This window comes from Salvia splendens, chromosome 20 (assembly GCF_004379255.2).
Source record: "Salvia splendens isolate huo1 chromosome 20, SspV2, whole genome shotgun sequence".
NCBI lineage: Eukaryota > Viridiplantae > Streptophyta > Magnoliopsida > Lamiales > Lamiaceae > Salvia > Salvia splendens.
This window is the reverse complement of record NC_056051.1, coordinates 325,622-348,224: the sequence shown is the minus strand read 5'-3', so window position 1 is coordinate 348,224 and position 22,603 is coordinate 325,622. Positions and strand designations below refer to the sequence as shown.

General features: G+C 33.3%; 2 protein-coding genes and 1 pseudogene across 4 annotated transcripts; 1 reads left to right on the top strand and 2 right to left on the bottom strand.

Moving 5' to 3' along the window:
* Positions 1–1,857: 1,857 nt before the first annotated feature.
* On the bottom strand, positions 1,858–8,338 carry LOC121782675 (annotated as a pseudogene).
* A 719-nt stretch (positions 8,339–9,057) lies between these two features.
* Positions 9,058–14,189, bottom strand: LOC121782394. 3 transcript variants are annotated; one of them, XM_042180210.1, is made up of 12 exons: positions 13,698–13,839; positions 13,526–13,599; positions 13,017–13,108; positions 12,640–12,833; positions 11,677–11,716; positions 11,488–11,569; positions 11,306–11,383; positions 11,109–11,234; positions 10,253–10,374; positions 9,750–9,789; positions 9,475–9,549; positions 9,058–9,370 (listed from the first exon to the last, which is right to left on the bottom strand). In XM_042180210.1, exons 2-12 carry the CDS (start codon positions 13,564–13,566, stop codon positions 9,214–9,216), a joined length of 1,047 nt encoding a protein of 348 aa, XP_042036144.1. In that variant the 5' UTR covers positions 13,567–13,599; positions 13,698–13,839; the 3' UTR covers positions 9,058–9,213. The 3 variants fall into 3 exon arrangements, with proteins under 3 accessions (XP_042036144.1, XP_042036143.1, XP_042036145.1); XM_042180209.1 differs by lacking the exon at positions 13,526–13,599 and having other exon boundaries at positions 13,698–14,184; XM_042180211.1 differs by lacking the exon at positions 13,526–13,599 and having other exon boundaries at positions 9,229–9,370; positions 10,276–10,374; positions 13,698–14,189.
* Positions 14,190–21,355: 7,166 nt separating this feature from the next.
* On the top strand, positions 21,356–21,931 carry LOC121782674 (stemmadenine O-acetyltransferase-like). Its single transcript, XM_042180625.1, has 2 exons — positions 21,356–21,610; positions 21,701–21,931. Exons 1-2 carry the CDS (start codon positions 21,356–21,358, stop codon positions 21,929–21,931), a joined length of 486 nt encoding a protein of 161 aa, XP_042036559.1.
* Positions 21,932–22,603: the final 672 nt, after the last annotated feature.

Genomic DNA, 22,603 nt, shown 5'->3' with positions numbered 1-22,603 from the left:
TCTCAAGTTTGATGAGCATATGATGAGTATTGGTTTCAGAAAATCGCAGTATGATAGCTGTGTTTACATCAGAGAAAGGAATGGTGTACCAATTGCTTTTCTACTTTTGTATGTTGATGATATGCTTGTGGCAGGAGCAGATCTGGGAGTGATTGAGAGAATCAAGGCTGAACTGGAATCCAAGTTTGAAATGAAGGATCTTGGAAATGCAAGGAGAATCCTTGGCATGGATATACTGAGGGATAGGCCAAAGAGAGAGCTCAGGTTGTTGCAGAGGAATTACATCCAGAGAGTTTTGAAGAAATTTCAGGCTGATGACTTCAAACCTGTCTCTACACCATTGGCTGCTCACTTTAAGTTGAGCATGGATCAGAAACCAAAGAATGACTCAGAGAGGAGAGAGCTGAGCAAGATACCTTATGCAAACATCATAGGAAGCATAATGTACACAATGCTATGCACAAGACCAGATTTGGCTCAGGCTATAAGTGTTACTAGCCGATTTATGTCAGACCATGGGAGAGAGCATTGGATAGCATTGAAGTGGTTGCTCAGATACTTGAAGGGTGCTTCAGATTATGGTCTGTTGTACAAGGCAGATTGTAAGGATCAAGGTGGAGCACTGGTGGGGTTTTGCGATTCTGATTATGCATCAAATAGAGATAATAGGAGATCTCAAACTGGATATGTGTTCACCCTAAATGGCACTGCTATAAGCTGGAAATCTGGATTACAACATGTGGTTGCTTTATCTACTACGGAAGCTGAGTACATGGCAATGACAGAGGCTGTGAAAGAAGCAATATGGCTGAAGGGAATCCTAGAAGATTTTGGGGAGAAGCAAGATACAGTGGAGATAAACTGTGACAGCAGCAGCGCCTTATGCCTTGCCAAACACCAAGTGTTTCACGAAAGAAGTAAGCACATAGATGTGCGGATGCACTTCATAAGGGATGAAATACAGAGAGGTGAAGTCAAGATGGTGAAAATATCCACTGAGCATAATGCGGCTGATATGTTGACAAAGCCGTTGCCAGCCATGAAGTTTAAATACTGTTTGGGGCTGGTGGGACTTGTGGAGTGATGAGTTTGAGGTTTTGTCAGAGGATTATGATTCATTGTTGATTCTGAGATTAAGGTGGAGTTTGTTGGAGTATAATCTCACAATCACCGTTGGATGCAGCAAGCTAAAATCAATGTCATTCTCAACAGCTGCAGATTTGTTAGAGGTTGAGCTCGTTCAAGATATTATTGAGCTCGGCATATTATTGAGCTCGGTGTTTTATTGAGCTCGGCGTTTTATTGAGCTCGGCGTTTTATTGAGCTCGGTGTTTTATTGAGCTCGGCGTTTTATTGAGCTCGGTGTTTTATTGAGCTCGGCATTTTACTGAGCTCGGCATTTCATTGAGCTCGGCATTTTACTGAGCTCGGCATCATGCAGCACTTCGGCATGTTGATGCAAACCAAGAAACGGGAAGTAGCCGTTGGAACAGTTATAACTGGTTTGATAACTAACATCTCAAGAGAGCCGTTGGAGGATGAAGGGACTGATATAAAGCAGACGAAGGCTGCATCTGAAATAGTTAATCAGCTACTTCGATATTCAAGAAAAGAGTCTCCAAACTATCACTTGATTAGTTCTTGGTTTAGAATTAGATTAGAGGTGTTGAGTTCTTGGAGAGAGTTCTTGAGTGATTGTAAATCTCTGCATATTTCTCAATATACTGAATCATATTGCCTTTGGCCGTGGACGTAGATCTTACGATCGAACCACGTAAAACTCTAGTGTTCTTTCTTTTTCGCATGGTTGTCATCATCGATCTTTTGCATACTTTCATAACAGCTTCCTGGTAAACGCTAGCTAGACTGAACTGATATCATGAACTTGACTAAAATTACCTGCGAGTAGCAATCAATAGCAGTTTTGAAATCTTTGTCACGGAAGGCCAAGTCCCCACTTTTCCTAGCTTCCAACATATCTCTCATTTGTTGAGTCCATTCTTGAAAAGACAACTATTTGGCATCGACACATGCACTTTAGATAGGGATTGATATCGAAATAGAATTCATGATAGTTCTTTAGCTAGCGCAGTTTACCTCATTGGTTCCCTCATCATCCTTGTAATGCTGCATCACCAAAAACTGATGAATAGCAGTGAGATCCATACGTGAACAAGCATCACCCACCGGAGAGCGTGGGTGAGGTGGTGGAGATGGTGTCTCTTCACGCTTTGGAATTCCCAACATCATATAAGATGGAACCTACAATGGATAATTTGTCCAATAACGTTCAGCTGGCCATGTAACATGAGACAAATGTTTCACCAACAAGTAGAAATTTTATACTCCCTCCGTCCCACGTTACTTGAGCCATTTTTTTTCGGCACGGGATTTAAGAAAGTTGTGTTTAATGAGTTAAATAAAGTAAAATAAAGTAGAAGAGAAAAGAAAGTAAGAGAGAGGAGAGAACGTAAAGTAAAAGAAAGAATAAAGTAGGTGTGATTAAATGTTTTGTTTTTAGCCTAAAAGAGAAATGACTCAAGTAACTTGGGACAAAGGGAGTATTCGAATTGCTCAGAAAGTAATAATAGAGATAATCTATTTCCTGTGTTAAACATTTAGAGCAAAATTAGACCATCTGAAAGCAACATGCCTAAATAAAAAAAACAAATAAGATCAAGTGGCATTTGGAGAAAAGAATGTGAAAGAACAAAAATTGTAGGAATGATAATATCCAACCACAGCTTATAGTATGCATTAAAATACAGTAGACAGATCAGAATTGTATAGTGTAATACTCCCTCTGTCCCATTGCATGTGAGACATTTCTTTTAGGCACAGATTTTCACGAGTGAAAAAAAAAAGTAGAGAGGAAAAGTAAGAGAGAGGATGAACTATGAAGTAAGAGAGAGATAGAGTGTTGCTTTTTACCATAAAAGGAAATATGTCACTTAGTGGGACGCCTAAAAAGGAATACGCCCCACTTATAATGGGATGGAGGGAGTATCACGTGTTAAGCAGGCATAAATATGAATCTTTTAAAATCCAAGGATAATATAAGTACTTGCATCATTCTTATTTTGCAAAGGGCGTAGAAACAAGGTCTTGTGTCTTTGGCCTCTCCCTTGGCTCATACTGCAAACACTGTGAAGCAAGATCAAAAACAACAGTGGCCTCTTCAGTTGAAAAATTCCCCTCTAAATGGGAATCCAATATGAAAAGAATATTCTTTCCCCGTATCATATCAAGTGCCTGAAATGTAGAAACATATTTATAAGATACACATTCACCATAAAATTTACCTACCGTGCTATCACAAGAAAATAATGCATCCCTATTTAATTCTTTGATTTACTCTTTAGGCTTGTTTCCGTATATGATTATGTTTTTTAACCATTTACTAATGTACCACTATTTAATTCTTTGACTCTTAGCATTAATTTATTATCAAAATATGTATGGGCATAATAGGAAATTTATAATATAATTTTCTTTTCCAATGACTCTTAATTCTTGTGAAAAACTCAATAAGCCTATATAACTGAGACGGAGGAAGTAGTATAAAATTTTGAGGGGGTCAAGTTACATGTTGGACCCACTAATTAATTGAGGAACCGAGCCTTCTTAACAGGAATATATACTGATCACCTTCAAATAGTTCAAAAGAACGTAGTTATGAAAGGGAGATAGAAAAATATGTCAGAATGAAGAATTGATCAAATTCTTTTTCGAGATAAATAAATTCATGTCCTTCTATAACTGATTTCAACAGTACAAATGCATCAAAATTGATTCGGCACGGTTAGTGGAGAAGATTCCCAATCATAAATGAATTATGCAACAAAGTGAGCTAATAATTCAAAATTTCAAATAAATAATCCAACTCTTCACAACATGGTTCTATAACGTGCTATCGCAACTAGCCCTTGAAAGAGTTGATACATGTACATAAATGAATACTAAAGTAAACATAGGAAAAATGATGCAGCTGCCAAACAAAAGTTACAAAAACTCGCAAATAGCAAAATGCAAATACGTACATGACTGGGAGGAATATGCTTTCCACTGAGAAGATCCAGAAGGGCAGTTCCAAAGCTGAAAACAACACTTTCCGGGGTGACCCTCCCTACAATAGATTCCCGTACATGCTAATACTCTTGAGAGAAAAATCAATAGAGAAAAAATGCAATAACATAAGACAAATTATTGGTCATTTGCGGTGTCGGCCGCCATGGCGGTCATTTGCTGTAATTTTTGACTTTTTTTTTGTCTGATTTTGACTTTTTTAATCGAATTTGGCACCATGTGATTCACATTATTGGTCATTATAATTACCGAGATAAGGCTGAGTTAGTGAATTTTAGGATTTCTAACCATATGCTGGCATATGGCCTACTAATAGGTTTCCAGCAAGTATAAACACGAACCTTGTTTCTTTAAACTGTGTCTATAGCAGCTTAAATATATTTAAATATATCGTTTATTTGTGATGTTTTTAAGTTGTTAGAAATGCATGATACTACTTGATTAATTGTATCTTCCTAACCGAGACTGGGCTCCATCCTCAGCATTGACCTGCATCACTGATAGTGTTGAGTGAGGTAGACTGTTTAGAACAAAGTAAGTAATATTCCTAAAAAACAGTCTAAAGGTTTTACTCATTGTTACGAGTCACTCCAGGAATATGGAATACAAATAAAAGATGAAGCGGTTATGTAGATCGCTTATGAGCTATTAGGGAGGCTCCAACTGCAGGTTGGCAACAGAATATCATTCAAGAAGCCAGGCGAAAAAATCCACATCCCAGATAAACATTATAATTGTTGATACAAAGGAATCATAGGATCTATAGTTCTCCTTTACCCTAAATAGAGTGTATCTTATTATATTTAAATCTTGCAAACCCTCTGCTGCTTTCAGGATTTGTCACAACAGTACACCGGTATTTATATACTTTTCTATTTATGTAAGTTTAGTAAATGTGTCATTGACTCGTATAATAACCTGGATATTACTAGGGTACATATCAATAAATTCATCTTAAAGTCAAGCACAGAATCCATCGCAGGTTTACGAATATAAAAGATATCGTAACTGGCAACAATGTTATTTTCATGGAGATCCACGTGGCAAGTAATGAACAGTTTATCTTTGTGTTGGAAATCTACTTTCAGACAAGTATATAAGGAAAGGTTTCACACAAATAACTTATCATTTCTTAGATATTCAGGAGGTGTATACGCAAGATTTGTGCTATAACTTTTACCATCCCTGCTATTCTTCATCAATCCAAAACAGGAAAGCCGCGGATCTCCATTCTGCCGAAACAAACCTTATCAACAAGTATCCTCAATAAAAAAAAAACTAGGGCCCAACTGCATGCAAAACATGCATGTAGCAAGACTGAATAAACCAGTAGCTTAGATATAGAATAAGAAATTGCTTCAGAAACTTAAAATAATTAACCTCGTCAAAGAGAACCCTGTAAGCATTTAAGTCATGGTATAAGGGGCGACCTTCCCTGGTGCAATAATCAAGTGCTTCTGCAATATAAAGAGAAACTCTCAAACGCATGGCCCACTCAGGAGTTTGATTTTCCCCTGCACATGGTAGGGACGAAACTTATGACAGATAACAAAGATAAATAAAGGGCATCATTAATTTGATTTCAAGGTTTATATGACCGCTCAACGACAGAGAAGAGGCAAGTCCATCCTTGTGTATCCTCTTCGGCAAGAAGATCACAAAGAAGGTAATAGGTATTTCATACAGACTGAGACACACTATCAAAGGAGGCAAGATCTGTAGCAGGCATATATTGTTGCCAAGGATTACAACACAATAATATGATTTTCTCAAAAAGAAATGATTCTACTAATGTAATAGTAAAACGGAGTGTAAGTATAAAATTAATGTGACTTTAAAGAAGATGAGTTTTTCTTTCTTTTATCACTTAGGGAGCCGTGTGAGATGAAAGTCTCATGCATGGAAATGGAAAGAAGTGAGGAATCCTCTTTTCGACTTTGGCTCTCTCATACAACGCGTTGCTTTTCTTTCTGTTAGTTCGAAAGTAGCTGCTTCAGCTTCTGCCACAAATTTTTTGATATTCCAAGTGCAAAGTTGAAGTGTAACTTTATGTCATCGAGCATATGATGTATGTGCTCGGAAATTCAAATAACCAAGCTCTGTCCGAGTATGAATTACGTTACGGTTTCATCACCAGCAACCTATGTAACATTCTTTATGCAGTTCATTGACTGGTTCGATTTATTATCGACAAATTCGATTGTAATATTCATAATAACTAGCTTGAGGTAACACTAGTACTAACACCCGTGCTATGCACGAGACATAAAAGTTTCAAATAATGAATACAAAATATAATATATATATATATATATATATATATAAATATATATATATATATATATATATATAGGAAATAAGAATTCAAAGCAATGTAAAGATTTAAAAAAACATAAATGTACGTATCTTGTCTTACTTTAAATGAAGAATTTACTACTATCTAATGAATGAAACATTTATACAATTTTAATTTATAATCTAAGTAGAGTAAAAATAATAAAATTAATAAAAAGAAGATGTGTGACTAATGATCAAAGAGTATGAATTAATTAGAATAAGATATAATAAAGAAAATATGTGTGTGTAAAGATGTTTATTGACAGTACTATGCAAGTCATTAATCCAAATAAAAGGTAAATTAATATACAAATTTAAGAGCTCAATTAAAAGAAATTTAATTTGAAAAATATATATGGAATATTAAACATAGAGTAGTGATCTAGAGAAACCACTACTTAAATGTATAACTAGATAACATGAATTTAGTTCACTATAATAGTGATTTAGTTCATTCACTACATGAAAGAGTGAACCAAAATGTCATTACAGTGAACTAAATCCTTGACTGAGTAAATATTTCACTATAAAGCTATTTTGGTTTACTCCTTGTTTTTAAATTCATATTGTGAACAAAAACGCCCATATAGTGAATTAGATTGTTTCGATCTAATGGCTGAGATTTGTTCTCTAGTTATGCACCTAATACTCCCCATGTCCCTGAAGAATATGAACTATTTCATTTTTCGTCTGTTCCTAAAGAGTATGAAAATTCCAATTTTGAAAACTCTCTTCTTCTTAATGAGGTGAGACTCATTCTCCACTAACAATACTTAGAAAACTTTCTCTATCTATCTCTCTCTTACTTTACCAATAAAGCATTAAAACTCGTGCCGAACTCAAAGTTCATACTCTTTGGGGACTGGGGGAGTTTTAATTATACTTTGATCATATCTCATTAATCATATCCACATTAAATATATGAATATTTTAAATCATAAAAATTTAAAACTTCTGTGAGAAGTCAAGTTAGAAAATTTGTATTATCCAATAATCACATTTTAGTTGACTATTTATTTCTTCAGTTTAATTTCAGACCATAGCATAACTTGATATACATGGCCAAAGACTAAACGAATTTTTAATATTGGAAAGAATAAATTTCTTACTTTCCGCCACATATACGTATAAAAAGTAAATTATCACTTAAAATACTGATAATATTTTATGCATCTTGTTTGTTTTGATTAGTGTGACAATTTTAAGTTAGATTTAAGAAATTATACAAACTTTGTAAGCTAGATTTAATTTTAAATATACAGTTTCATCTTATTTCGTAAATTAATCTATGAACTTAGTAGTATTGTTTAATTAATTAGAGGCGAATTAAAATATAAGAAATAAAATTTTTAATTGAGTAAATATAGGATGAAAATTGTAAACATTACATATTTGTGTTATCGTTTAGCTTGTGAATTAATTCGGAGAAAAAGTATTGCAATAAAGGATTAAATCTCAATTTTAACCTAAACAAATGGAAGGCAAACTAAACTCTCTAGCACAATTCCAATTTCAATTCAAATATAAGGCTAATTAATATATAAATTTAATAACTTAATTATAAAAAAATATTAAGGGTAGTGCACTATTTAAAATGCATTTCACAACTTCCTCAAGAAGCTAGCTTTTATCGGATCATTATTTGTCCAATTGTTTTTGTCTTCAAAAATTAATTAATTATTTATTTTCATGTCTACAAATATTTTGGAAGACTCAAAATAAAATAAAGAAATAAAAGACACCCCTTCTTCCATTTTTTCTCCAAAAAGGACATCACATCTTTTCACCCAACTTGCAATTTAAATTAGGATAGATAGATAGATTCATATAATGCCATTTAGTGGTTTCAATTTTTATTAATGAATTCGATATTTGAATACTCCATCCGTCCCATAAAAATATGTTCACCTTCCATTTTCGTATGTCCCACAAAAATATGTGCATTTCATTTTTGGAAAGTTAAATCAATTTAATAATTTAGGTCTCACTGTCCACTAACTCTACTTTAACTATCATTCTCCTCCTCTCTCTTACTTTACCATACTATTCTCATCTTCTCTCTTATTTTTTCAATTTTATCTTAATTCTTGTATCATCTCATCTGCCCATATTTTTATGGGACAGAGGGAGGGGGAGTAGTATTTTATACTATTGTAGTTGTTTAGTAAGCGCAATAGTAAAATTATAATGATATCAGATTCACAAGAATTTTTCTCATATATATCAAAAGAGAGAGATATCTGTATCTTGTATGAATGTTGTATAATAGATCTTTTATCAAATGGTTTGACTATGGGTTGTATTATTATGTGTATACCCGTATGTGGTTTTGTGAGTAATGTAGTATATGATGCTACTAGAACTAAAAAATAATTGAAGTTTGGAGAATGAAGTTTCCCTTATATGATAGAGAAAAGCTAATCCAATGTAAAAAGGACTAATTTTGAAACAGATCAAAATGTAAAAAAAGAGACTATTTTTATGGTATGGCATGTGTATAAAATATGAAGCGATCGATGATATGCAAAGGTTATTCCGGTGATTGGTCAAGTATGACCACCAAAGCCTGCCGCTGCCGATGCACCACCTCCCTCAACAACCATACGGCCGAGTTTAAGCTACGCAACAGCCATAAAATCCACCATTCACAGAATATTTGTAAAATGTCCAAACCATTTTTGAGCTTAGAGTGAAGGCAGAAAATGCTAAAAGAATGAATGAAATGAAGAATAAATGGAGCAACATCTTCTTCTACTCGACCTCTCTGACAACTACAAATAAATCAAACCATCATTCTTGATCGCTGGAGGTCTCGTCATTGTCTGCAGGCGGAGATGAGCCAAAGTCGAGGGTTGGAAAGACACCAGGAGGCCGTTCTCGAGGCTGAATCGATAGTAGCTGATTGGAATCACCAACAACATCCGCCCATCCGTAATGTGGATCAGCCCTTCAATTTCACACAAGAAAAGCTCAATGCAAATATCGGATATTGTTCACTCTACCAACAAGAAGACTCGGCTCAGCTCAACGTAAAACGTTAATATAACTTACTCATAGTATGTTTCTTCATCCACAACAATATCCCAGCTCTCCCCAGTCGTACTCTTTCCGTACTTGTGCACCTTCCTGCCACACAAATTAAGAATATTAACCTCGACCTCAACCAAAAATACTCATGCATCATAATCAAAAGAGCACGTATTTTTAAAGAGAAAAAAAGAAGAAAAATATTTTCTAGCAAATCTACCATGTACACAATTACGATAAAAGAATATCAAATAATGACAAGAGGTAGTTAGCTATGAAATTTAAAAAGTGTCACGTACCCGTTCCCGAAGTGCTCTTCTCCCCATGTTCTTGACCATCCTAATGTTTGATGAGGAAAGAAATGACAAGTAAAAAAACGGCTAAGCAGCTAAATATCAAATAAAGACAATTTGTACACCATTTACATATAAATGGAATTTAATTTTCCACTATTCATATAAATCATAATGCACTAGTGCAGATAATTAAGACTGAGAACCATGTGTAGTTTTTTTTTCAATTCGATACATTTGATCAGAAAATGTCTTTTGAAAGGAACATAGCTTGGAGTATCTAAGTGTGTGTACATTGTAGAAGCACCATACATATTTTTCACTTGATACATTGAGGATTGGGAGTAGAACATAAATGCAACAGGATTTAATGGACAATTGTTTTCTACATAAGTAGACTTATTAACCTCCATTCACAAGAGATAACAATCTTTGAGAAAATTTGACTATTATGTGGCAATGGTTATGAGGAATCCATCATATTTTACAAAAACAAATTAAAAACTTACTATCATTACTGGGAGATACATGCCAAGTCTCGCCTTGCCGTGATCCAATACCAGCAAAAAACTTTTCTTCCCACTTGTCTCCCCATTTAGTTCCTAGTTCTGTCTCAGCCCATTTATCAGTCCTAGAAAGACAAATTTATAACATAGTAAGGATCGAAAATTTCAATATTACCATGAAAATTATTTCAAGGTAGATATTTCGAGTTGTAAGAAACATGGAGGTTAGAGTTGTATTTTATGCTTTATTAATTGTTTTAAGAGTTTTAGATGTTATCTTTTTATTAGTTTCTCATTTTTGAACTACATATAAATATATAAATATTATTTTATTTATTTAATTATTGACCGCCATATCCACCATACTAATACACCATATCCTTGTGGCAGTTTTTAGGCGAACTGCCATAAGCTGCCATAAGAGATTGATAACATTGGTTACAGCCCTTTCTTAAAGTTTTAAACTATACCAAGTGATATTGGTGTCAAATGAGAAACTAAAACAAAACAAACTTCACATGCATGTAACAAGAAAAACAATACTCCCCCCGTCCCATAGAAATAGGATGAATTTCCTTTTTCGCCTGTTCATACAAATAGTCCATATTTATTTATGGCAACTTTTTCTCCTTTGCTTTTACTTTATCATTTATGGGCCCCACTATCCACTACATTGTTCCAATTCCCAACTACTTTTTCTCCTTCTCTTACTTTACCAATTACGCATTCAAACCCGTGTCATCCCCAATTAGCCTATTTCTATGGGACGGAGGTAGTACAAAATAACCCATTTGGTAGTATCCAGATTATGATGAAGCAATGCAAAATGCTTAATCGAGAAGACAAGATGGGTAAATACCATTTCAAAATTGAACCACTTCCGTCATAATGCTCTCCCCACTTCTCCCACCATGATTGCTCATTCAATCTGCCATATTTATGTGCCCCTTTCTCAGTCCACCCTTTGGCATCATATTTTTCCCACCTGCGTAACAGTTAATTCTCTTTATATACCTCAATCTTTTGGTAGTAGTCAAATGTCTCGACGAGTCTTACCAATTTTCATACCACCCAGCTTTTTCTGTTCCCGATTTCGCTTGTTTTTGTGCACTTCTTTCTATCCTAGCTAGATTACTGCAATTTTAAACAGGAAGTTTAAGGATGAGAACAGCTTCTTAATAGTTTTTAAACAACATAAAGATTGCCAGACAGGAGTAGCGCAAATAAAAAACTGATACCTCCATTCATCTTGATGAAGAACTTCTCTCCATGTTTCCCACCAAGAATCCCCTTCTGCATTCCTTCCAGACTTCTCAACACCTAATTCACGAGGAAACATATAAAATTAACCATCAAGAAGCTTTTAAGCGGAATACAGAATAAGGACATAATAGCATATGTTGGAAAGCACAATTTTGTCGGAGTACCTAGTTCTTTGTATCCGGTCCAATCACTTTTCTCCCACCACTGTCAAGGAGATGAACAAATCCAATTAAATGCATACACCTGGGATGATACTTAAATAAGGTTATGAAACACAATAAATACACTACATACTCATATAGGACTACTTAGTATGCAAACCATATTGGTTTAGTTAAGACGTGTGAACACTTCAGTTCTGTCATCTCAATGACTCATATTCAAAGCTCGTATACAATTAAGTTTTCCCGAGATATATGCACTAGTTTCTAACCCCCACCCATGTACAAGTTATGCTACATCTAATATGAAATACTACATGCACCCTTCTTAACAAACATGCATGCTGAATTTGGGATTTGATCATGTAACTGATACGGATGTTGGTTGAGGGGAGTGGTTTGGCCAGAATAATAGGGAAGCGTTTAGTGGGGAAATCCCAAGATTATCTCGCCTGACTAGTTAGTTCAATTTGAGAGATTTTATTGTTATTTGAATTATTGTAGATTTGTTTAGCCGCCTATATAAGGTGGGTCAGTAGGAGTAGTTGATATCTTTTGGAGAGATCAATTTTGGAAGGAGTTAATCCGTAGGCGGAGAAATCCATAGCCTCGCGAGAGGATTGTTTTCTTTCTTTTATCAATCATTCTGTTTGTTTTTCAGTACTTGTTCTCTTCCAGTTCCATCATTAAAACCGTCAATTATAATTCCAGATTCTATAATATCCTTCTAAATTCTATAATATCCTTCCAAAGCCTTTTATCGAGCACGTCTTGTGTTCATTATTGTTGACAGCCTTTACCTCTTATCAGTAACAAAATAAAACAATCATCATTCTAACTTCTACCAAATCAAATATACAATCTGTTCTGCATGTCACCAGATAACAATGAAGAAAATCCCAGCACTTTGTAGTTTATATCAAATAGTATAAAATCAGAAGGAAGGAAAAGGAACAATGTGCATACCGTTTCTTTCCATTCAGAAGTGGTGTCAGCACTTCGTCCGCCCATTCTAGTCCATCTACATCTGTAACCATTATCTCCAAGATCTTCCCCACTTTCACGGTACCAGGTACTTCCATCTTCATTAGTCCCAGATTCATTGACACTATCATTTAGCAAACTGATGCCCCATTCTTCCTCATTGGCAATACCAGTATCTACAGAGAAAAACTCATCTTCTATATTAAAGCCACGAACTAGCACTTTTACATTAATCTATAGATGAATTTGGATGAAAGAAAAAGCAGACACCAACTAAACAAAAAAGTCCAAGGATGAGATACTATTATCCAAATAATGCCACTCAAGTTAAGCTAGAACAGACTCTAAATATGCATCACCTCTTTTAGGGGGAGAATCTCGAAACTGAGGACCTGTGTTTCTTGGGGTGCAGCGGGAGAAGAACTTATCTTGTTTGGTAACAAATCTGGATCTGCAATAGCAAGCAAGAATAGTTTCCAAGTCACAAACTTAATTCAAACCAATTATTTCAACACGATCTAGTAATACGAGTTGTGCATTTCACAAAGAATAGTTAACAAAAAACCCCAATCCTGCAGAAACTCAGTTGCAGCAAGACTAAAGGCCTAATGTGATTTGATTTTGCCCACATTCCCTAAACAGCCCACAGAAACTAATTACTGTCATTGTTAAGAAAGTAATGTAAACTAAAATCAACATATTACAGTCACACATTCGTTTTCTCCATTTTTACAGAATTATGTTAAACCTTTTTCGGACTCAACCTCAGTTCTCTGGGCTCATCAATCATAGAAAGAAAGAATTACAATCAGCATTCACAAAACAAGCTCAAAATTCAAAGATTTTCTGATAACTATTAGACTATCACTTGTTTTTGTCAACCGCACAAGACGAAACAAAGGAATCCATTGCCTTCTGAGCAAAGCATCAAACTTCATTAACCTGCTTATTTAAAAAAACAATGATATAACCAAAAAGGCAAAAACATTTTATTCAAATCGCCACACCTTTAGAACTGAAAAAGGAAAAAGAGGACTTACTTAGAAGATGCAAAGGAGAGAGCAGGATGGAGGATCCGCTGTTTACAGTTCCGAGGCGAGCAGCAGGAGGCGAACAGGCGGCGCTTCTTCTGGCAGCGGAGAATCTGAACATCAAACGGCGGCGGCATAAATCCTGTAGCTGCCGCCATTTCGTAAATGGTCTCAAATCAATGGCATCATAATCAAGTGAAAAAAAACCCTAGCCACGAGGAGAAAAGCTGTGGGGGTTGGTGGTGTTGCTAACTATTTCCTTAAATTGAAGGTGAATTGAGTGTAGAAGGAGAGAGAAAGGGGAAAGAGAGTGATGGCGATATAGAGTTAGGGAGAGAAAGAGAGTAGGATTTGGATGAGAATTGGTGGTGTGGCGCTGCTTTAAAAATAAACCCACACGTGACCACCATTGCTCTCAAGTCCAAACCAACAAGATTCCATGACCCCATTCTCTCCTCCATCCTCAATCCTCAATCCTCAATGAATTCACTTCTCTTCTACTTTTATTTTCTTCTACTCCCTCCGTCCCATAAAATAGATCATCTTAATACTCATTATGCCCGCTGTTAAATGTATTGTTTTTTTCGTTCATCTGCAAATAAATATCTCATTCCCTTTCTGTTTATTTTATTCTATAAGTAGATACTATATTTACTACTCCTACTATAAAAAAGATAAATGTAAATATATAAACATTCTCCATTTACCTATTTTTATTTTTTTTAATTACTCTTACTGTATATTTAAAAAATGTAAATTTAAAACGGGCATATGTGGCTGCCAGTTAGAAAGTATTAGAGCATGCACAATGCTGCTTTAGCTAAGAGCGAAACTCGTATCGTCGGCACGACACACCGCGTGTTCACCGTTAGGCTTGTGCCAGCGGCATGAGCACGCTCTTGCAAGCGAGCGCCGCTCATTGGAACGGATTCACGCGCCCAGCTCAGTTGGTGTAATAAAAAAAGGTTATCGTAAGAGATGATGATAGAAATAATAAATTGCGCCAAGTGCCAACAAAATTAATTCCAAACAAAGGCAACAAAAGAGACACAACCAAGTTTGTTGCATTTCTATATATCCTTTTACAGTTCCATCGCTTTCATAAATAAACAAACTAGTAAATATCATAGTCAGTTATGCCTTGCAAACTTTGCTTCATAAAAACTAATTTAGTTGGATTAAATGGACATTAGAAGGGTTCATATTCCCTTCTGGAAAGGTATGGATAAGACTTGAATTTACGTAATTTTGGATGGTTAAATAAAATGGACATTTATAACTTACTTAAAATGGTTGAATGTCATCTATGCATCACTTTTTCCTTAATTAATTCTTAAAAGTAGACATTTAATTAGTTTTGCAGAAATATTTACTTTGATACCCAAATTTTCTGTTGATTTTTAGATCTATAATACATTATCAACATTCGGATATTGGATATTAGTATTAATGAGAGTATTTTGTTTTGCAATATAGAACCAGAACTTTTTTTCTCTCTCTAGATTTAGTATCCAATATGAACGTTTATTTGTTATACAGAAGATTGACTTATTGTAGATTTAAAAGCAACACGCATTGTATTATTATAGAAAACAAGTCTTGTACTATTATATTAGAATATTTAATGACGTTAAGTTTAAATACAATAATAAATTATAATACACAATATTAAAAACTAGTATTAAACTCTATGTATAATTATAAACTCCTATATTATAAAACACTAGTGTTATCACCCGTGCTATGCACGGGGCATAAGATTTTTAAATAATGAAGTTAAATTTTAAGATAAGAAAAAAAAAAAAAAAAAGTGGATAAAGAGAATTAATAATATTTATGATTAAAAAAATGTGTTAATTATAATAAGTATTCATAACATTATAAATGATTAAAAATATTATAAACAGTAACAAAAAGAGAAATGTAATATTTATGTTTGGCAAACGATTTTATGCAATATTAATTTATGATATGAGTGGAGTAAAATAAAATAAAACAAATGACAAACATGAGATACACGATTAATGATAAATAGTGGGTTAGTTAGAATAAGATATATAAATAAAAGAAAATATATGTGCAAATGAGGATATGAGACGAAAAAATCATATAATTTAAATAAATAAATAGTTCATTAATTTTAATCAACAAAACATATGTATTCAAAAAATAAATTCTATGCATGTGGAAATATATATTTACGTAATCTTATGTAGCATTAAACAAAATTCTTATAATCACATTTGCACACTTAAATATTTCTATCTATACGTTGACATAAAAAAAATTATCAATCGCTTCCATATTATCCTCTTTATATACCCATAATGCAAATGGTAATACAAAATGATGAATAATTTGAAACACGGATATTATAATTAAAATATTAACAATAGTAACCTTAATGTCTTTAATCACAACGGTTGCGTACTAAAATATTTCAAATTAAATCACCCATGAGACAATAGTCAAAGGGAATTGACAGTGCGTAAAACTTGAATGACAATTTTGGATCAGAAGCTAAAGAAATTATAAGAATCAAAACTTTTTCACCAACGTTATGACCAATCAAAACTTTCGCCTCGAAAACATGATTACCAAAACGTGTGATTATCAACAAAGTTCCATTACACAACTCATTAGAATGATCAATGTTCCTTATCAACAAAACATGAAAACCAACCTTCAAAAGCTATGCATGATTAGGAATACGAAACGACTTCAAATTATTCCGCAAAATAATTAGAGATTGTATCAAACTTGGATATATTATCAGAGCTCAATCAAATAAACACGAACATCATATTTATCCAAAAAGATTATAAACTAATTAACTTCATCAAACTACATCTAAAGTAGGAGTTCAATTAATGTTAAATAAAACTCCATTTGTAATTTAGACTAAAGATAATACTAAAATGAGATTTTACAAATTTGTAAGAATAAAAATTAAACACAAAAAATTGATTTTTTAAAATATTTTCTTAATTAATTACTACATCTTAGCTGACTACTTATTTTCTTATGTTTAATTTCAGACCATGGAATAACTTGATGTGCATGACCAAAGATTAAATGCAAATTTTGCACACGAAAAAAATAATTTTTTATTTCCACCATGTATACATATAAAAAGTTAATTATCACTTAAAATAAGTGATAACAGTTCATCACTTAAAATTTATACTACACTTTATATTATAAGAACTCATACAAACTTTGTGTTTAATTTTTATTCTTATAAATTTGTAAGAATAAAAATTCAACTTTTTGTGTTTAATTTTTATTCTTACATATTTGTAAAATCTCATTTTAGTATTATCTTTAGTCTAAATTACAAATGGAGTTTTATTTAACATTAATTGAACTCCTACTCATACAAACTTTTTGGATTAATTTTAAATATTTATAATTTCATATAATTTCGTAATTTATTCGATAAACTTTATAGTATTGTTTAATTAATTGGAAACTAATTAAAATATATTATGAAAATATATACGACTATCTAAAATATATTAAAATTTCCAATTAAGTAAATATAGGATGAGACAAAGGATTATATATTTGTGTTGTCATTTAGTTTGATTAGCAATATGGAAATAAGTATTGAAATAAAGGATTTCGATTTTCCTCATCATTATTATTTTAATACATAATACTATATACATTATATTATATATATGTTTATTTCAATAAATTAGAAGTATTAAAAAACATATAAGTAAGATTCTTAAAAATATTATATAATCTAATAAATTAAATCAAAGTTAATGAAAAAAAATTTAATTTAAAAAATATATATTTACAAAGCCCAATACATAAAAAATTTAAAATACATAATAATAGAACCCAACACCCAAACTAAAACTCTATTCAAATAAAAATTTACAATTACAAATTATTTAAATCTAAAATCCTCCATTAGATCCAACCCACTAAACCCACTTTATACCTAAAAAGGCTAAACTAAAGCCCAAATAATGAATACAAAATATACTAAAAATATAGAAAAGAAGAACTCAAAGCAATGTGAAGATTTTAAAAAAAATGTACTACTCCTTAATGGATGTATTATCTATATACAATTTTAATTTATGATCCAAGTGGAGTAAAAACAATAAAATTAATGACAAAAAAAATACTCCCTCCGTCCCGGACTACTTGCACTTATTTCCTTTCTGGGCGTCCCAAGTTATTTGCACTCTTTCCATTTTTAGTAAAAATTATCACCTACAGCCGCAATTGTTGACTTTGCTATACACTCATTCCTTAATCTCCGTGCCGAAAAGGAAATGTGCGAGTAGTCCGGGACGGAGGGAGTATGTGTAACTAAGGATCAAAGAATATAAGTTAATTAGAATAAATATACAAATAAAGAAAATATGTGTGAGTAAAGATCAAAGAGTAGAAATTGGAATAAGAAACGTACAATAACAATATACTCATATTAGATAATTCAAAAAATATTTTAATTAATTAACTATACATTTTTAAATAAATATTAACTAAACACTTTAAAATATATAATACATATAGAGCAAAAACACTTCAATGACATACTACAACTTCATATAAAAATAGTAGGAGTATTATTTTAATATTCAGTTAAACTCAAGAATAATTAAAATTAATGTATGTACTTTAGTTTAATATTAAATTTATTATCATAAAATTAATATTAGTGTGTAATATTAATTGAGAAATTAACTAAGTTTATTATATTATTCAGTAAAAAACAAATTATTATTGCATGGAGTATATTTTATTAACAATTATTTTTGGCCATGGATATTGCTTAATTTATTAAAAATTTGACAGATATAAAATAAATTAATCGTCCCAAGTCCCAACAACCAAATTAAACCCCCTTCACTAAAAAAGAGAATATCAATTAGTATAAAATTATTATATCACTATTATTATTTATTGTAGAAAATACATAAAAAGGCCTGCAATAAAGCCCAAATATTTAACTACATAAATTAATATTTAATCTAACCCTAATACTTCTTCACACACAAGAGGCGCCTCCATTACCCCTCTCTCTCTCTCTCTCTCTTCCCAATTGAATATGCTACTACCGCCGCTCCTTCCACCCGCCCCGACGCGCAGCCGCTCCCTCCACCCGCCTCGTCGCTCCACCGCCCTGCATCGCCGGTTCATCCGCCGTACTTCACGCCTGCTTGCTTCGCACCAACCTCGGCCAGCCGCCGCCTCCGGCAGCTCTCTCGGTCAGCCGCCTACCGTTTTCCGCTGCTTTTCTTTTTCTCCTTCGTCTACTTTTCTTCTTCTCGCCATTGTGTCATAACTCTCTCGGTTTCACGCCCCACCCCAGTTGTTGCCGCTGCGGCCCCCGACAGCTACTACATTCGGTGGCTGGGCTTGCTGCCGTCATTCTCTGTTCCTTCATGTCGGCGTTGTCGTTGTTCACGGTGAGAAATCTTTCTCTTAATTATATTCATGTTTTACAGAATTTGTAAAATAAAGTTGATATTTTGGTGTTCAAATTTTCAGAAACGGGTAGATTGAAAAATACTACCTTTGCCTATCGCTGGAGTGATCGACGGATTCCGGGCTGACTCACTCCCATGAGATAAGCTGCAATCAAAAAAATAGTTTACATTAGTTCACATGAATGAATAAACACAGTCTTTGGAGAAAACCAGTTGAGAGAGAGAGAATGAGGGCCAGGGTTAGTGAATGGTTAAGTTTATAAATGTCTTAAACTTCTCACAGAAGCCATTTTTTTCTGCATCTCATTGGGCCAATTTTTATCCAATAATATTTGCCTTTTTTTTCCCCAATAAATAGTTTTCCCGCTCAAATGTGTGCCACATAGACTTCCAAAAACTGTCCCTTTAGATATTGATAGATTAGTGATTGTAAAAGTATAATTAAAATATAAGAAATATATTAAAATTAACAATTTTTTAAAAGAATATATAAAATTAAAATGAATTATCTTAAAAGAATATAAAATTAAAAAGAATATATTTTTAGTGAATGATAGAATTTTATTAATTTTTTATCAACAAATATAATTAAATATATAAATTATACTAGTAGTAAGTTATTGTAAATAAAAAATTTAATATTTATGTATAAAAATAAATAAGTTCATAGTATTATTTTCAAAAAGTAATGCGGCAAAATAATATTATACACAAAGATATATGAATAAACATAAATTAAAAACATATATTTAGTAAATACTCCTAGTATATAATCAAATAGTAGTAAACTTTTAATATAATTAATCACATATTCTTAATATACATATATACGTATTAAACATGAATTATTAGTTTATATTGATAAATATTTCGTGTTTAACATATGAAAATAATTTATGTTCATATTACTACCAAGAAGTCCTTGTAGTGTAGTGGTAGAATTGTTGGTAAGTTCATCGGGAGGTCTTGAGTTCGACCTCTATCAAGGCCAAAATTTTATAATAAAATTTTGAAAAGCATTTGAAACGGTTTCCGGTTCCCGGCCAGACCGGCCGGTTTCGGCGGTTCATGGCGGTTGAACATGTCACTGGTTTTATAGTGCTAACCGGACCGGACCACCTACCGGTTCGCGGTTGAACCGGCCGGTCCGGTCCGGTCCGGTTTTTAAAACATTGATTAATACTCATTCGTTCCTAATAATAGTTCTCACTTTTACCATATTTGTCCATCTCCCAAAAACTAATCCACTTTTCAATTTTTGTTATTTTAGTGAGGTGGACCCCATTCTATATTTGCAACATTTCAATAATTTTTTCTTTCTATTTTTTTTTATCATACTTTATTAATTTCACATTAAAATTCATCTCATTTTCAAATTCTCTATTTGTATGAGACGGAGGAGTATTCCTATGAATCCAAAATTATTCTCATTTTACTTAAAACTGTTATGAACTATAAAATTTAATTCGAATATAATAAAAACTATCGAAGACTCGTAAGAAAATATCCCAAGTTCATTTTCCAAATTCATTACAATAAACTCGCGTATCGGCTAGAAAGATAAAATTGTATAAGTGCAAACGCTTCTATTTATTAAAAAAGAAAGAGTGAATCTTCATTTTGATAATAATACAATGTTGAGTTTGCTCGGGAATATACTTATAGCACAAAAATAAACAAATAATTAAATTCTACTAGTATTATTTTTATTTTAGATAAGTTACGACAAACAAAAGAAAAACTAAGTTTAGAGGCGAATAGTAAAAGCTAGGCAAGATAATTAGAGCGTGTTTGGTAGTGCAAATGGGTTTTGGAGTGTTAACTTAAATCTTTAGGTATGAGTCAGGTTACAGAACTTCATAATGTTATTCTATTTCAGTGAGTAGCTGATACCGTAGGACAAGTTACCGCAATTGTGAAGGCTCTTAAAGACTTGGTAGGTCGGGGCTAGAACTCCAATAATGGCTACAAAGAGACTTTCCTAGAACTGACTTGAGGAGGATTACTCCACACCTTTACTCGAAGATAACTGTGTGGAAGAAATCCTATAACGCACTATCGAGTATCATGGCCCTTCTGGGATGACTGAAAATATATTTTCGGGAAGGATAGGGCTATTGGTATCACCAGATAAGTTCGTCCCTTTCACCACTTTCACTAAATACATGGCCGCTGAGCCTGCAAAGTTTGTAACCAGAAGATACGTTTTCGATGCTTCTGCTTTATCCATTCTCAAAGCCCAACTGGTCAGTCCCATCACGCGTGGATGTGGTGACCGCCTTGATATGCAAATGCTTCATGGAGGCTGTGGCGGAGGAGGATGAACCGAAGCCCTTGGTGATGGCTCATTCAGTCAACTTGCGGAGGCGGGCAGTGCCACCATTTCCAGAGGATAGTTTTGGTAATTTCGTGTGGACACCTGTTGCTGTTTGCAACAACCCTAAAGAAAAGAAGTTGAGAGAGTTGGTGTGGGAGTTGAAGAAAATATAGATGGTGAGTTTGTGAGGCGTTTAGGAAAAAGATGCCTCAACAAGCTAAGTTGCTTGGTATTACAAGTTGGGTCTGAATGAGGTTGACTTTGGATGGGGAAAGCCTGTGTGGCTCTCAGGGAATGTTGCGGATAACTCGGAATCGGAAACTGTGGGTAATGGTAACTTTGTAACCTTGATAGATACGAGAGGCGGAGGGATAGAAGCGTGTGTTATTTTTGATAAAAAATACATTGCCAAATTTGAGGAAAATGACCATATTCGTAAGTATGCTCATGTTAACCCTGGCCTAGTGTGATTTGAGTTTTCTACGCTAGGTGTGCTTTGTGGAATAACTTCAATTTCATGGCTCATGTGTTTTTTGTTCGTTCTTGTCTTTTTGTGCGATTTAGTTTTAATATTCTGTGTTTGTTGAATATGTACTGCAATAAAATTCCATGTTACGGGTCAATATATTTATACTTCTCTCATCTTTGAGATATTTTTTTTACACCAAATTTAATAATTGGTGCTTAAAATATATTAGGAGAGAGAAATAAAATGTCAAGTACCCCCGAGAGGGCCTAATTATCTTTAATGACATGTTTGTTTGACATGAAAATAAACTTGCCAAGGAAATTTTTATCCAACTCTTTCTTTTATTTGTTTTTTAGAGATAGAGTCAACGGTTCGCTGAATTTATGCGGTTATGCAGCAGCCTCAAATTGAAATCATCGAAAGATCTTCGCATGGATACCTAGAATGTATTAATCGGAGTTCTGTGAAGAAAACTATGACCATTATACTAATATTGCGCAGTGCAGTCAAAGCTGACAAATATTTTGGTTGAAATTCAAGCAAGGAGAGAAAATATTACCTTGTGAAATCAAATCTTTTATATTAATTATACGGCATGAAATCTACAATGTCTAAACCCCTTTCAAGCCTATATACATTATACGTTCAAATTTTACATTGTTTTAAGGCCATT